Raw genomic sequence first — 14,222 nt, forward strand, 5'->3', positions numbered from 1 at the left:
ATGCCTAGATCTTAAATCTTTCAGAAATCACAAAGGCCCCTCTTCTCAGTTTTCCCACTATGGGGTACTTATTCACCTAAAATTAGGAAAGAACAAATACAGAAGAGACAGAAGTGGCAGTGAGCTGACACTTAGAGCTCAGTAGAGAGATCTTGCTATCTTCTTTTCTCCCACCTTGTCTTTAGATTGCAGTTGTTAACAGTACATATACTTCACTTCTGGGAAGATATAGAAGTAACAGTAACTCCTTTTGAACCTCAATTGAGTTATTTAATCTTTCTGCCTCAGCAGATAATTAGATGATTTTTTAAAAAAAGGAAAATTACGTCTCATTTATAAATCCCCTAAGTCATTCATGGCTGGAAACAGGAGGACTATTATTTAAGAGACTATTGTAGTAATGCAAATATAACATTTAAAAAGATAGATAGAAAAAGTTCTAGATTGAGAAAGGAAGTATCAAAAAATCTAAGTTCACAATCTGAATCTGATAGTGTGACTTAGACAAGTAATTTACTCTTCGATTTTTAGTTTCCTCATCAGAAAATGCAAATTGTAATATGTATGTATATGTGTGTATGTATATACTTAATTATGAGTGCATAAATGCTGTGTAATTTTGAAATTTCTATTAAATGTGAGCTATTATAGGCTGAGAGAATGGAGAGAAAATGGCCAATTGAAGTTATACATATATATAAATTTAATATTATTTAATCCATTACAATCATTCTGGATTGCAATGTTTTCTAAATAGTTGTCACTTCCTTTGATTTCTAAAACTTATTTTAACAATTTTGAATGAGAATATTTCCAAAGTTTATTGTATATATCCCTGGCTTCCTAAAGAGAATATGATGCACATATCTTTTCTTGAAGATTTAGTTCTATTTAAACCTTACTATTGCGCTGTGTTAAAATAATGTCTTCAGGGCTTAAGATAGTAATATCATTCTTCGCATTTGATAAATGACCTTATGCTGTTGTGTGTTAGGGGCCAAATCGGGGTACAAACGGCAAAAGCAGGTCTCCTTCCTCCACAATCTAAGCCCGCCCACCTCAGACTCAGCTTCGGGGGTCCCCGGATCCCTTAAAAGGGAAATGACTAGACAGGGAGCCGGAATTTTACTGCAACTGTTTATTTAAGCAAATGTAGGGGAAAAGAAAAGTCTGTTCCGTCTGCAAGTCCGTGCTTCTTCCTTTTTATCTCTCTAGGCTTCTCTTCCATGGCCCCTCCTAGATCCTCCCTGAAGGTGGAGCTATGCTCCTCCTGTGCCCTCCCACCGCCCTCGGCTTAGCCACATAAGCCTTAGCCAACGTGGCAATTCCAAGTAGGCGGGGTCAGACACGGAACTGCTCACTTCCCGTTCAGGAGGTCTATTCTGGAGCCCCTCATAGTTGTGCTGTTTGAATTATGTCTCTTCTATAGGTTAACAGTCCTTTCTGTCAATTCCCAGTTGAATCTTTTTATTAAGTTATTGGCATATCTGTCTATAGTAATCTTTTCTCACCTTTCAATTTGCTATTTCTGCACTAAAGTACTTTTAGCTCTAAAGGCAGCTTCTAAAACTCCATAAAGCATCTTTTTTTTTTTTTTTTTAAATTCAGAACCTACATTTAAGTCTAAATTAGAAAGCCCAAACAAACCCTATATAACTTTGAATTCCAATAAAAATTTAAAAGTGTATGTTTTGATAACTGTAGTTTTCAGAGACCTCTTTATTTACAATATTCACTTCAGCAAAACCAAAGCAAAGAGACTTTAAAAAGTTGCTAGTATTAAGAATAGATAGATGTACAGAAACAAATCAAGAGATATTTAATTTTTGCAGTTAGGTCCTGATTAACCTCAATAATAAATTCCATGAGCATTCATATTATTTCAGTTTTTATTGCATATGGACTACGTGCATACTGGACTAGAATCAATTATGGAATTTTTATATTATAACTCATAATAACATTATTATAATTTTATTTAACATAGTACAATTTAAATGCCATTTCACAGGTATTGTTTACACTATTCAAAACCTGTCAGTATTTATCAAAGAAGTCATTTTTCAGTACATACTCATACAAGCACACACACACACACCCCTATATTTTCTCATAATAAAAACTGAAGCATTATTCATTCATTTTGTAATTCTTATTGTTTCCTAATAGACATTAACCATTTAGACATTATAGCTATTAATCACTATAAATTTATTTTTTTAATTATTTTTATTTTTAAATAACTTTTTATTGACAGAACCCATTCCAGGGTAATTTTTTACAACATTATCCCTTGCACTCACTTCTGTTCCGATTTTTCCCCTCCCTCTTTCCACCCCCTCCTCCAGATGGCAAGCAGTCCTATTCATGTTAAATATATCATAGTATATCCTAGATACAATATATAGATTTCAAATAATATAATATCAACGAAATTCTTTGCAAATCTTATTCCCTATAGAAATGCTAGCATTTTCTATTATGATTGTTGTTTTTATAGCCATAAAAAACCATATTAGGTGCCTCATAACAAATCTTCAGCAAAAGAACTTAGATGTTAGTAGGTCTCAGAATATATTTTCCATCTTTCTCTTTTTTTTTTTTAAAGAGATAATTATCTAGTTTCTCTCTTCTGTTAAAAAGTTTCTGTTTCATAAATTTCTTTCCTTTGCATACACTCACTTTTGAAAGCAAGTTCTAGGCAAAGAAGCAGCGCTTGGTGAAAGGTTTATTTCTGATAGTCAGGCATATCTATCTCTTATACACATTTGACATGGGAATGTTTTGCCTTTTATTTTTTTGTCAATTTCACCTGTATCTCTGCTACATCTCAAAAAATAATTATTGATTTCATTGAGCATTTTATATATACAAATTAATTGATTGCTATAAACTGAGTATTTTATATTTAATTATATTAAATATTTCCATTGTTTTAGAAAACTGCTTTAGCTCACTGAAATAAACTTTAAATATTTTTAAAATGATATATTCTAGTCATTAGAGTCTTAAAGATAAATGTTCAAATGAATCTCACATTTGTATTTCTCTAGGATGGTCAGTCAGAAATTCTATATACGTTTTGGAATGTAGTGACTGATACCCTTTCTTCTCGATTTCAAACAGCCACAAATTGTGAGTATTTTATTGAGATCTACGATCACTCATATTGCCATTTTCAATAATATGTGGACATTGGATATCATGATAAAATACCTTTGTTCTTAAAACCAATAGTTATCTAAAACTCTAATTTTGGTTAGGAATTTTATAGCTATTTATCAAAGCAATCAACTTTGGAAGTAAATCTAAAAAGGGAGGAAGTCAATTACACCATCTTCCATTTGTGTTAGAGTGATTGGCACCATATATCGAAAACTGAGTCAATATATCTAAATTTATTCATACTCTAGAACTTAAAAGTACTTTGTATGAAGAGTTACAAAGGTTTCATGTTTAGTGAGTAATGAAGACATAATAAAGTTGAAGCATTCTTATCATAAAAAAGAAGTTAATGACCTAAACAAAAACCATAAAATTTATTTGCCCTTTCAATCACTAACTATAGATATGTAAGTCTAGATACATAATATCTAACAACTTGAAACCAAGACCAATCTAGAGAGCAATGATTTCTTCAGTTCTTCAAGGATCTGTTATTTCCTAAAGTATAACTCCTTCCTTCCCTCTAGATGAGCCTAATCTTATAATTCAGTAGATTGTTTTCAGAAACTAGTAAGTATAAAACGAATTCTTCTCCTTATGGCCAATGTAGTTCAGAGACTCTCAGAATTTAACTTAGCTATTATTCAGCAAAATGGTCATGCGGTCTTCCTCTTTTTAACTTGAATTCCTTTAATTGGTAAGACCTTCTGAGCTTGAGCATTATTATCATTGTCTTTGAGAATTTAAAGCTAGAATGTTGAGAGAGGTATGGCCAAATTGTGAAAATTGGGCAGAGAGAAATCACAGTTGAGAATGTTGTGGAGGGGGCAGTTAGGTGACTCAGTGGATAGAGCACTAGCCCTGAAGTCAGGAGGACATGAGTTCAAATTTGGTCTCAGACACTTAACACTGCCCAGCTGTGTGACTCTGGGCAAGTCACTTAACCCCAATTGCCCCAGCAAAAAATTTTTTAAAAAAGAGAATGTTGTGGAGCGGAACTTTATTTAGTCCTATCTGCCTCCATTATCAGAATTTTAATTGTTCCATCTAGTTCCTATTGTCATGCACAAAGATAAGGATTCCTCAGACTGTCTCTACCAGCTTCTCACCAGTTTGTTCTGAATTAGAACCCATTCTAACTCCTCCCTAACTTCTCAACCCTCATTTTCCTCCCTTCTTCCCTCCCACTTTAAAAGCCCACTTCACTCACTGCAATCTATTTAATTATTTTGATTTTGCCTATGAGCCTTTTCACATCAGCAAAAGGCATCCTTAGTAACTATGATAAATGCCTGTTGTGAATTTTTCACATTCTGAACCACTCTCCCACCATCTAGTACTTTATGTACCTTCTACTTCTTCAGAATTAGTATTCTCTCTCCTTCATATTATACTCTTCCTTTTATCTTTCACTGGGAGGTCTCTTACCTTGGCCATCTAGTCAAACCCAGCAACGCCCTCAGCTACCTATAATGCCATCATCCCAATGACGTGGCTTTTCTACCTTGCCACCACAAAGTAGTGATATGATGTCTTCCTCTAACAGAATGTAAAGGAGGATTGAATGCTTAAATGTGGATCTAGTCTTCATAAACATATTAAATTTACAATGCAAAGATATTTTAGGAATAGAGATTTGTCAGAGTTTAGATATATTATTGGCACAAATAGTCCACTCATGTTATGATATTTGCTTTCTGTGTCAGTGTAATGTATTATACAGGGGAAAAAATGGTTTTACAATATTCTGCAATCATATTAATCTAGTGATGTTCTAAAGCACTCAAGAACTTAAAATGTGTAAGCAATAAATTTAGATGATACCTACTTTTTTTACAATATAGAACTTGAATTTAAATATTCAGTAAAATTTGCTAATTTTAAAGGAAGTTAGCAAATAGAACAGTACATTTAAAATTACGGAGAAAATACACAGTATGGTGACTTTTTAAAAAAGATGCAATTTGATTATTGCTGTGTGGGACAAAAAGACCACCTATATAGAGACATTTCAAGGTAGAAAATAAAGGAATTTTATTTTGGCAAGTCTAGTAAAAGTTGAGTATCTGACCACTTTCAGGTTAGATGGTCAGTGATTAGAGGCAAATTACAGAAAGCAAACAGAATATTATATACAAGAAGTAACACTCCCCATAGGCTGGACTTCTGTCCTGATTAGTAAGAACAAATGATTTCATATTCTAATCATAAATGAGGAAATACTTCTAACCCAACCAAATTTTAGGGTTACTATATTTCCTTATATGCACGTTGTAATGCCAGATTTAATGCTGGAACTAGTAAGTAGGTCCTTAATATGGGATTTTTTTTTTTTTTTATGTAAGTGAAAGAGTTTATAGATAAGAAGCTCAGATTTATCACAGGATATGAAATTTTCAATCGCAGAAATTTTCAAACATTATATAACTGTGTGGAGTAGAGAGATAAGGTGAAGAACTTACAGAAATATGTGAATTCTTTTTCTGTATTTTATTTTCATTATATCTGTGTTTACTCTATGACTATGCAGGCCCATATGTACTTGAGCTTTGGCCGGCTATATCTGAAGCTTGAAGGCCTGATTTTATTTCCTAGAAATCAGGTAATTTTGGGGAAACAGAAACCTTCATTCCAATCTCTCCGGATAGCAACAACCAATTAGATGCCACCTCTTCCCTTTCTCAGTGCTCTCTTATTTGTGATGTAATCTCATGTATAAAAGCTGTGGATCTTTACCACTTCCTTAGTCCTCCTACCATTAGCTTTCTCTTTCTGTTATCTCGCCTCCAGAGGTATAATAAACGACTTTTCTGCTTTCTATTTTGAGTGATCTCTGAGTAGTCTTTTGGATAAGGGTCTTCTAAATCCCTCACATAACTAAGTAATCAAAGAGCTGTTACTATGGCAGAGAAGGCAGTCTCAATCCCTGAAAACCAGAGAACTTTGAAGTGATGAATTATAGCTAGAAAAGTTTTTAAAACTGGAGTATCACTATGGTTTAAAAAAAACAAAAACAATTTCCTTCAGTTGTAACTAAGTGGTAGCTAAGTGGCTCAAAAAAGTGGTAGGCTCAGAATTAGGTAGTTCAAATCCAACCTCAAAAATTTAATAACTGTGATTCTACACAAAACCTTAACCTGTTTGTTTCAGTTTTTTTTATCTGCAAATGGGGATCATAATAACACCTACCTCCCAAGATTGTAAGGATCAAAGAAGATAATATTTGTAAATTGCTTAGCACAGTACCTGGCATACAGTAAGCACTGTATAAATGCTAGCTATTATTGTTGTTGTTGTTGTTGTTGTTGTCACTTCTCATTTAAATAAATTCATTGTTTTGAAGTAATCATTAAATTGTTTTAGTGAAATTTATAAATAATTTCCCTCAGGAGCTCTTTAAGGTAGTTTGTGAAACACCTGTCATTTTTAATAGTATACAGCAGTCCCAGAAGATAATAGTTTGAATGTCTCTAGGGACATTCAAACACTTAAATGTTAAAAGTATCAATCAGTACAACAGATTGCCTAACTAGGAGCAGAAGAAATAATTAGAGGATACATTTTATATTCAAAAAATATCTTTTGGGCTATCAAATGTTTATGCCTAGTTGAACTTTATCTTATGATATTAGCTTAACAAATATGTATTAAGCACCTATTAATCTAAAAGTTTAACACATAATGAATCCTAATCACTCAGAACAAAAAAAATGATTCACTAATATTTTAGTAAGCATTTAAAAGGATACTTTCAAAAAATATATTTTTAAATATTTATGGGTGCTGATTATTTAATATTTTATTTCTGTGTCTTTTGTTTTTGTTTAATTGCAGCTGCTAAATGACAATCATTACCATTTATAACTTGTCTTAAAATTTGCAAAACACTTCACATAAATATTATTGCATTTAGAAACTTATAGTGATAATGCTCATTTCTTTGCTTTTATAAACCTGGCACAAAGAGAGTTAAATGATCACTACCACTCTAAGGATTTGGAATTTGAAAGTATCATTTTTCTTTTTATTATAATTGTTTTTTATTATGTGTATGGTAATTTGTCAGTGTACCATTATAAATGCTTATAAAGTTATCTAAAATGGTTTTTTAAAATTATGACCAAATTTTATCACAAATAATTGTTAACCTTGGAAAATTTTAAAGTAGCATTCATATGTTTGAACAATTAACAATTGTTACAACAAGTAACAATTAGAACTGAAGTGTACTGTAATTCCAGAGAACTACATTATATTTACATGACAGTAATGGAGAAATGAAATATGTAATAACAGAAATAATGCAAACATGCCATACTAGGCAACTAGGGTTTTAGGTACTTGCTGTGTTCCAGGAGGTGGAATAAGTATTAAATATATATATTTTAACCCAGTAGCTGGGGTAAAATTTGAAATATATAATACTGAAATTGTCATTGAATCTGGTAATCATTATAATATAGTTGATCTATGATCTTTTGAGTATCGATAATCATTCTAACAGTGCAATATTCAATCATTGTGTACTTTTTTATTCTGTGGAACCATTATGCAACCTGCCCCCCCTCATAAATCCACTATAAAATCTCAACTGTGCTGAGAATCTTCTGGAAATCAATGCATTACTTGCATTACTTATCTATTACTTCTGCCAAATACTCATACTAATTCCTTTATGAATCTTATGTTTTAAAATATCTTTTATAGTATTTTTTGTATCATTGTATAACTGGCAATATGCTGCAGCCTTATGCTCCTTATGTACCACTTTATTATCCTTTATGCTAAAGTTTTGATATAGCTGTGAATCAAGGAAAACCATTATTCAATGAGGTAGTAAATTTTCTGTAAGTGAAAGTATTTAAGCATTGGCTAAGTAATACTTCTCAGGAATATTGTAAAAATAAAATTGCAACTTGGACTAGATGGCTTCTAAGATTCTATAATTCACTGTAGATAGGGCAAGTATTATTACCCCCACCTTATAGTTGAACAAAAGATTAGAAGTGTCTCATTTAGGACTATGTTCAGAAAGAAGACCCAGGTCTTCTCATATCTTGTCAAATGGTATTCCTTTCATTGAATCAGATGGCAAGGAATGCCCCTTATAAGTTAAATTATTTTTAATGCCCTTGCATTTATTTTTAAATACATATCTTTTGATTGGTTTTTCTATATTATTATTGGTTTTCTATATTACATTCACCAAATACTTCTAGGATGTAGGAGAAAAGTCTTTAGACATCATTTCCATTAATAGGATAAGAAAAAGTACAATCTCTGTTGTAAGCCATTTTTAGTGGAACTGTTTTACTTTTGAAGCATTTCTATAGCATGGCATTTTAATAATGATTTTTGACCTTGGAATATTCTTTAAAAATACATTTTATAAATAAAAGTGATATGAAGTGTGTTTTTCTCTTTTAGTGATGGTAGAATTAAATAACGAATTGTCCAGACATCTCAATCTGGACAATATCTCAAGATTTAAATCATATATCCATTGGCAAAGCACTTAGCATTCTATATAGCCAGCTTTTCTAGCATCTGTAAAAATAGTGGGAGGAAAATGGCTATAAATATATTAAACAATCCTCAAATTTGTTGTGAATTATGATTAACTTTTTTCTGAACTAAAGGCATTTCTAGAAAACTGGAGTTGATACAGCAAAAAATGTATTTGTCAGTTAGCAATGGGTTGGGGAGGGCTAGAAGAAAGAAAAGCAGAGAGAGAAGAGAGAAAAAATGCATTTATTTAGTGGTTGTTTTATTTTTCAGCTTCTATGTTTTTGAAGCAAGCATTTGAAGGGGAATATCCTAAGTTATTGCGTCTTTATAATGATTTATGGAAACGTCTTCAACAATATAGTCAAAATATTCAAGGTAATTTTAATTCAAGTGGAACCACAGACCTCTACATTGACCTACAGCAGACAGAAGATGATATGCAAGACATATTTATACAGAAAAAACAGGATTATGAGTATGTATATTTAATTGGTTTATTCTATTGAGACAGATTATTTTTAAGAGTTTAATTTTTAAGTAAATTTGAAAACTGTAAATGAGTTCTTTACATTTTGTAAAATATGATTGTTCCTTTTAATACATTGCATTTGAGTGTGTGTGTGTATGCATGCTCATGTTTGTACTTATCTGTTGCAGCTGCTTTAGGGGACTTAGAAACCTCCACAGAACAAGTTCAAAAGTTAATATAATATTAAAGTTATAAAGAAGGGCTTCTGGCTTAACTTGATAGACCAAAGAACACAAGGAACAGGAACAAGGACACCTCCAGCTCACAGTCATTAGAAAGACAACCAGGCAACAACTTTGAAGTGAGGCAGAATATAGCCATTATCCATGATGGAAGAGGGCTCATAAATCTAGAAAAGAGTTTAGAGTTAGATATATTTAGGGCATCGAGAAGGGACTTTAGTGGTCACCTTGTCCAATCTCCTTTTTTTTTTTTTTTTTTTTAAAGGTGAATGAATTGAGATTCCAGAGAGAGTAATTGTCTCCCACAGATCACACAACTAGGAAAGAGTAGGAAAGATCCTGATCCTAATCTCAATTCAAGCAGGCTCTGACTAGTGACTGAAACTGTAGGTCTACTCCAAGATTCAGTCAAGGGCTCAGAGTTTGAAAAGGAGTAGCAGTGTCCCTACTTGTTATGTCTCGTTCATTTTCCATGGGGCAGGCAAGCCACCCACCCTCATGGAAAAGCAAAGGCACTCCAAGGGAAAAACAGAAGCTGCATCAAGAGGCATCATCTTGGGAAATAATGCCAGTAGATGGAGATGAGGAGGGAGAGCATTCTAGTTATGGGGGATTACCAAGGAAATGAACAGCAAGGAGGCCAGTGTCAGTGATCACACAATCCAAGCTGCGATGAAGGGTGCAAGAAGATTGGAAAAGGAAGAAAGAGCTATGTGTTGAATGGTTTTGAATGCTATTTGATCTTGGAAACATTAAAGAGTATCTGAAGCTTGTTGAATGGGATGTGTGTGACAAGATTGGGCTGTGGTTTAGGGAAATCACTATAGTAGCTGATTGAGAGTGGTTTTGAGTGGAGAGAGACTTTTGATAAGTAGAGCAGCCAATGAGCTGTTGTAATAATCCAGGCCTGAGGTGATGAGGGCCTGCACCAGATTGGTGGCAATGCCAGAGGAGAAAAGGGGGGAATACTCAAGAGATTTTACAGAGGTGAGATTGACAGGCCTTGGTCCCAGGTGGGATATGGTAGAGTGAAAGTTAGTGACTCAAGGATGCTGCCCATGTTTCAGGGCTGCAGTATAGGAAGATGAGTGCCCTTGAAAGTTGTTTGAAAGTTTGAAGGGGGGGCGGTTTAGAGAGAAATATGATGAGCTCAGTTTGGGATGTATTGTGTTCAAGGTGTCAACAGAATATCCACTATGAGATGTCCAGTAGACATTTGGAGATAGAAGACTTGGGATGAGTAGGAAAATTGGGGCTAAATAAGTAGATTTGAGAATCATCAGCATAGAGATGATTATGAATTTTCTAGTAGCCTGTGAGACCTCTAAACTTGAAACAGTATAGAGGGAGAATATTAGAGGATCTACAACAATCTTATGGGACATGATTAGTGGAGATGACTTGCATGAAGATAAAACAAAGGAATTTTAGAAGTGCTCTGATAGGTAAAAGGAGAGCTGGCAGAGAGTAGTATCATGTAGAGAGAATATCAAAGAAAAGAGAGTGATAGTGTTAAATTTTGAAGATAAATCAAGAATGAGGATTGAGAGGCCATACAGTTTGATAATTAAAAGATTATTGTTAACTTTGACACATGGTAGTGAATATTATTAGAAAATGATCATGGATTAGATTTGGAGGCAAAATCAAACAGTATCTTTTGGGTTACAAGGATATAGTAAAAGTATACTTTGAAATCAGGAGAAGTCTTGGTTCATATTCAGAATACACTAGCTGTGAGACCATTGATACCTCACTTAACCTGCCTAACCCTCATTTGAATTAACTGTAAAAATAGAAATAATATTTGTACCACAGAGTTAGCATAAGGTTTATATGAAATATAATATATGTGAACCACTTTGTAAATAAAGTTTATATGAATGTCAGTAGTTATTAATCAGGGCAGCTAACTAGGTGGCATGATGGCTAGAATGCCAGTCCTAGAGTGAGGAAGGTTATCTTCCTGTTCAAATCCAGCCTTAAATAGTATCTTTACTAGCTGGGTGATCCTGGGCAAGTCATTTAATCCTATTTGCCTCAGTTTCCCCATCTGTAAAATGAGCTGGAGAAGGAAATGACAAATCACTTTAGTATCTCTGCCAAGAAAACCTTACATAAGATCACTAAGAGTCATATACAACTGAAAAATGAATGAACAACCAGATGTTATTAATAATATTATTACCAGGGCAGCTAGATGGTATAGTGGATAGAGCACTGACCCTGAAGTCAGGAAGACCTGAATTCAAATTCGGCCTCAGACACTTAATACTTCCTAACTGTGTGACCCTGGACAAGTCACTTAATCCCGGTTGCCTCAGCAAAAATCATCATCATAATAATAATAATATTACCTCTAGACAGGACTAAATCTAATTGTCTCATTTAAATGTAACTGTCTATCCTATTCTTGGATTGTTTCAGAATTTGCCCCTTCTTCAGTAACTCATTCCTGTGTCAAGATTGATATCAACTGTGCTAAACTTGGGTTCAAATGCCGCCTTTGACAGTACTAGTTGATTAGCTAGATAACCTGACAACCAGTCAACTCTCTAAGATTGTAAATTTCAGAGAAGGTGGTAATTTGTGTCAGTAAAGGAAGCTCCTCATTGGGAGTTCTTACACTGATAAAATCACAAGTCTCATAAAAACAATCATGACCTGAGATTCATGAATTATATTTTATATATATTTGTCCATATAGTATATGGCTTCAAGCTATTATACTTTGGGGAGTATGGTGTACATTTGTTGTATTTTTTTCTGTTTCTTTGCTGTCTGTCAATTACTTCTGTTACCTACTGTTAGTGGACCTATGAATGGGCTTTCCATTTTCCTGTAGTTTGGGGAATTATTTAACCTAATTTGTTACAATTGTGTGCAAAATATCAGTAAATAAGCTTAGAGTAAATGTCAAAGCATCCTTATACAAAAGCTTTTACGATGCATGAACTTGGTGATATCTGTCTTGCCTACTCAGGCTTTTTTCCTTAGAAGAAAAATTATTCCCTGATTATCAATTGTGTTTTAGATAGGCAAAATTCCCATTTTGTGGGTGTGATTATTTTGGTTTTCTTAAGGTATTTTGTTTTCTTAAGTATTAGAACATTTCTCTCTACTCTTATTTAAAATCTTAATAAGTCATCTCTACCAATAAACATTTAAAAAAGAAAAAAAAAAGATTGAATTTGGCCTTACCTTTGTTGAAATTGATGCTTAAATTAATGAGTTCTTCTTAGATTGGCCAATTTAACATAATATATATTGATGTACGTGAAATTTATAGATAGCATTTATAATTAAATTTGCATGTGTATGATTTATTTAATTAGATATTTTGAAAAGAAATTGATGTTCATGTTTATATATTATCCTAACATATAAAAATTGTCTTCTAATGTTAATGTCTTTTAACATTATAAAATTACAGTTCCTTTTTCAAAATTTTTATGCTTATAGTCCAGAAAAGGCTCTAAAAGACTCACTGCAACCATATGAAGCGGCTTACCTTTCAAAGTCATTATCTCGACTTTTTGATCCTATCAATCTGGTCTTTCCCCCAAGTGGCCGGAATCCACCTTCTCCTGATGAACTTGACAGCATCATTAAAACTATAGCCAGGTATGTGCATATTAAAAAATAATGTGATATTCAGAAATGGAAGCTAAAAACCAAGCTATGTTGTCTCCTTATTTCTAAATGATTAGTTCTTAAGTAAAAATTATCAGCAATAAAATTTCAATTTAATCCTAGTTCTTCAAGAAATTAGTTTTACAATAAAATTTAAAATATATTTTGACTACATCAATAATTAAAATTTCAGTTGGTAAAAACTTTTAATATACTTTAAATGTAGCCTGCCTTAATTGTGTTTTTGCTGAACAAGTACAAGTCCATTTAATTCTATATAAGTATAGTAAATCTCTGATGTTACATATAATTATCTGTACTCCCCATTTAATTTTGCAAAATGATTTTATAAATTAAGACACAGAAGTGTTTTACTTAGTAAAGTAAGTGTCTTATACACTTAAGTATAGAAGTTAATGTGATTTACCAAGGGTTACAGAGGGCAATTGTGCTATAAATATGAAATTAGTATAGTTCTTTTTTTATTCTTCTGTTGTTTTTAATTCCTAAAAAAAGCATACCAGTCCCCAAAGCACCCCAAAAGGGAATGAATTGCAAATGATGTGTTTCTTGAATGTGTGAAAACATAGGAAGGCCCCTCTTGCAAATAACAGAATCCTTTGGGTCTGTCTCAGCCACTATGGTAATTAGCAGCTTGTTGAAATAGTAATACTATACATCTGGAGGTAACATTCTGAAGAAGGCAAAATTATTATGGGGGAAATTGCAAAACTAGTTAGAGATAACTTAGGGCACTATAACTTTGCATATGGAATTTGTGCATTGTAGTAAAGGGAAAGGACCGGAGACTAGATATCCAGAGGTGAGATTCCTGAAGAGGTAGTCTTGATTCTAAATCTCCCCCTGCTCTTTAGTATCTTGACTTTTCTAAACATGAGTAGGAATTTATTTGTACCTTCTCTGTAATCTGTGATATGAGGATGATTATCCTAAATGCAGTTTGATCTCTCCTACTATCTTAATAACCATTCAATTCAATGTTTATATATCTTTTCCTTTTTCTCCATGCTATATATTTACTTAACCCAGAATACTTTGGGATGCACAAAATAAGCACTTGTCTAGGGTACTATTTTTATGGAGGGCATAATAAAAGAAACTTTTAAATTTAAATAAGCAAATTCAAAAAACTTAAGATGAAAAGAACAACAGACTTTCCCTCATCAGACCCAAATTCAAGTCTT

At 32.9% G+C, this 14,222-nt stretch overlaps 1 protein-coding gene across 1 annotated transcript in view; it reads left to right on the forward strand.

The window, feature by feature from the left end:
• COG5 (component of oligomeric golgi complex 5) overlaps positions 1-14,222 on the forward strand; it is a 354,058-nt gene that overhangs the window by 245,448 nt on the left and 94,388 nt on the right. Inside the window, exons 11-13 of the mRNA XM_051962639.1 lie at positions 3,054-3,135; positions 8,944-9,148; positions 12,847-13,008. Of these exons, the coding sequence (XP_051818599.1) occupies positions 3,054-3,135; positions 8,944-9,148; positions 12,847-13,008 (449 nt within the window). The remainder of the gene's footprint in view (positions 1-3,053; positions 3,136-8,943; positions 9,149-12,846; positions 13,009-14,222) is intronic.

The sequence above is a fragment of the Antechinus flavipes genome, chromosome 5, assembly GCF_016432865.1.
Source record: "Antechinus flavipes isolate AdamAnt ecotype Samford, QLD, Australia chromosome 5, AdamAnt_v2, whole genome shotgun sequence".
NCBI lineage: Eukaryota > Metazoa > Chordata > Mammalia > Dasyuromorphia > Dasyuridae > Antechinus > Antechinus flavipes.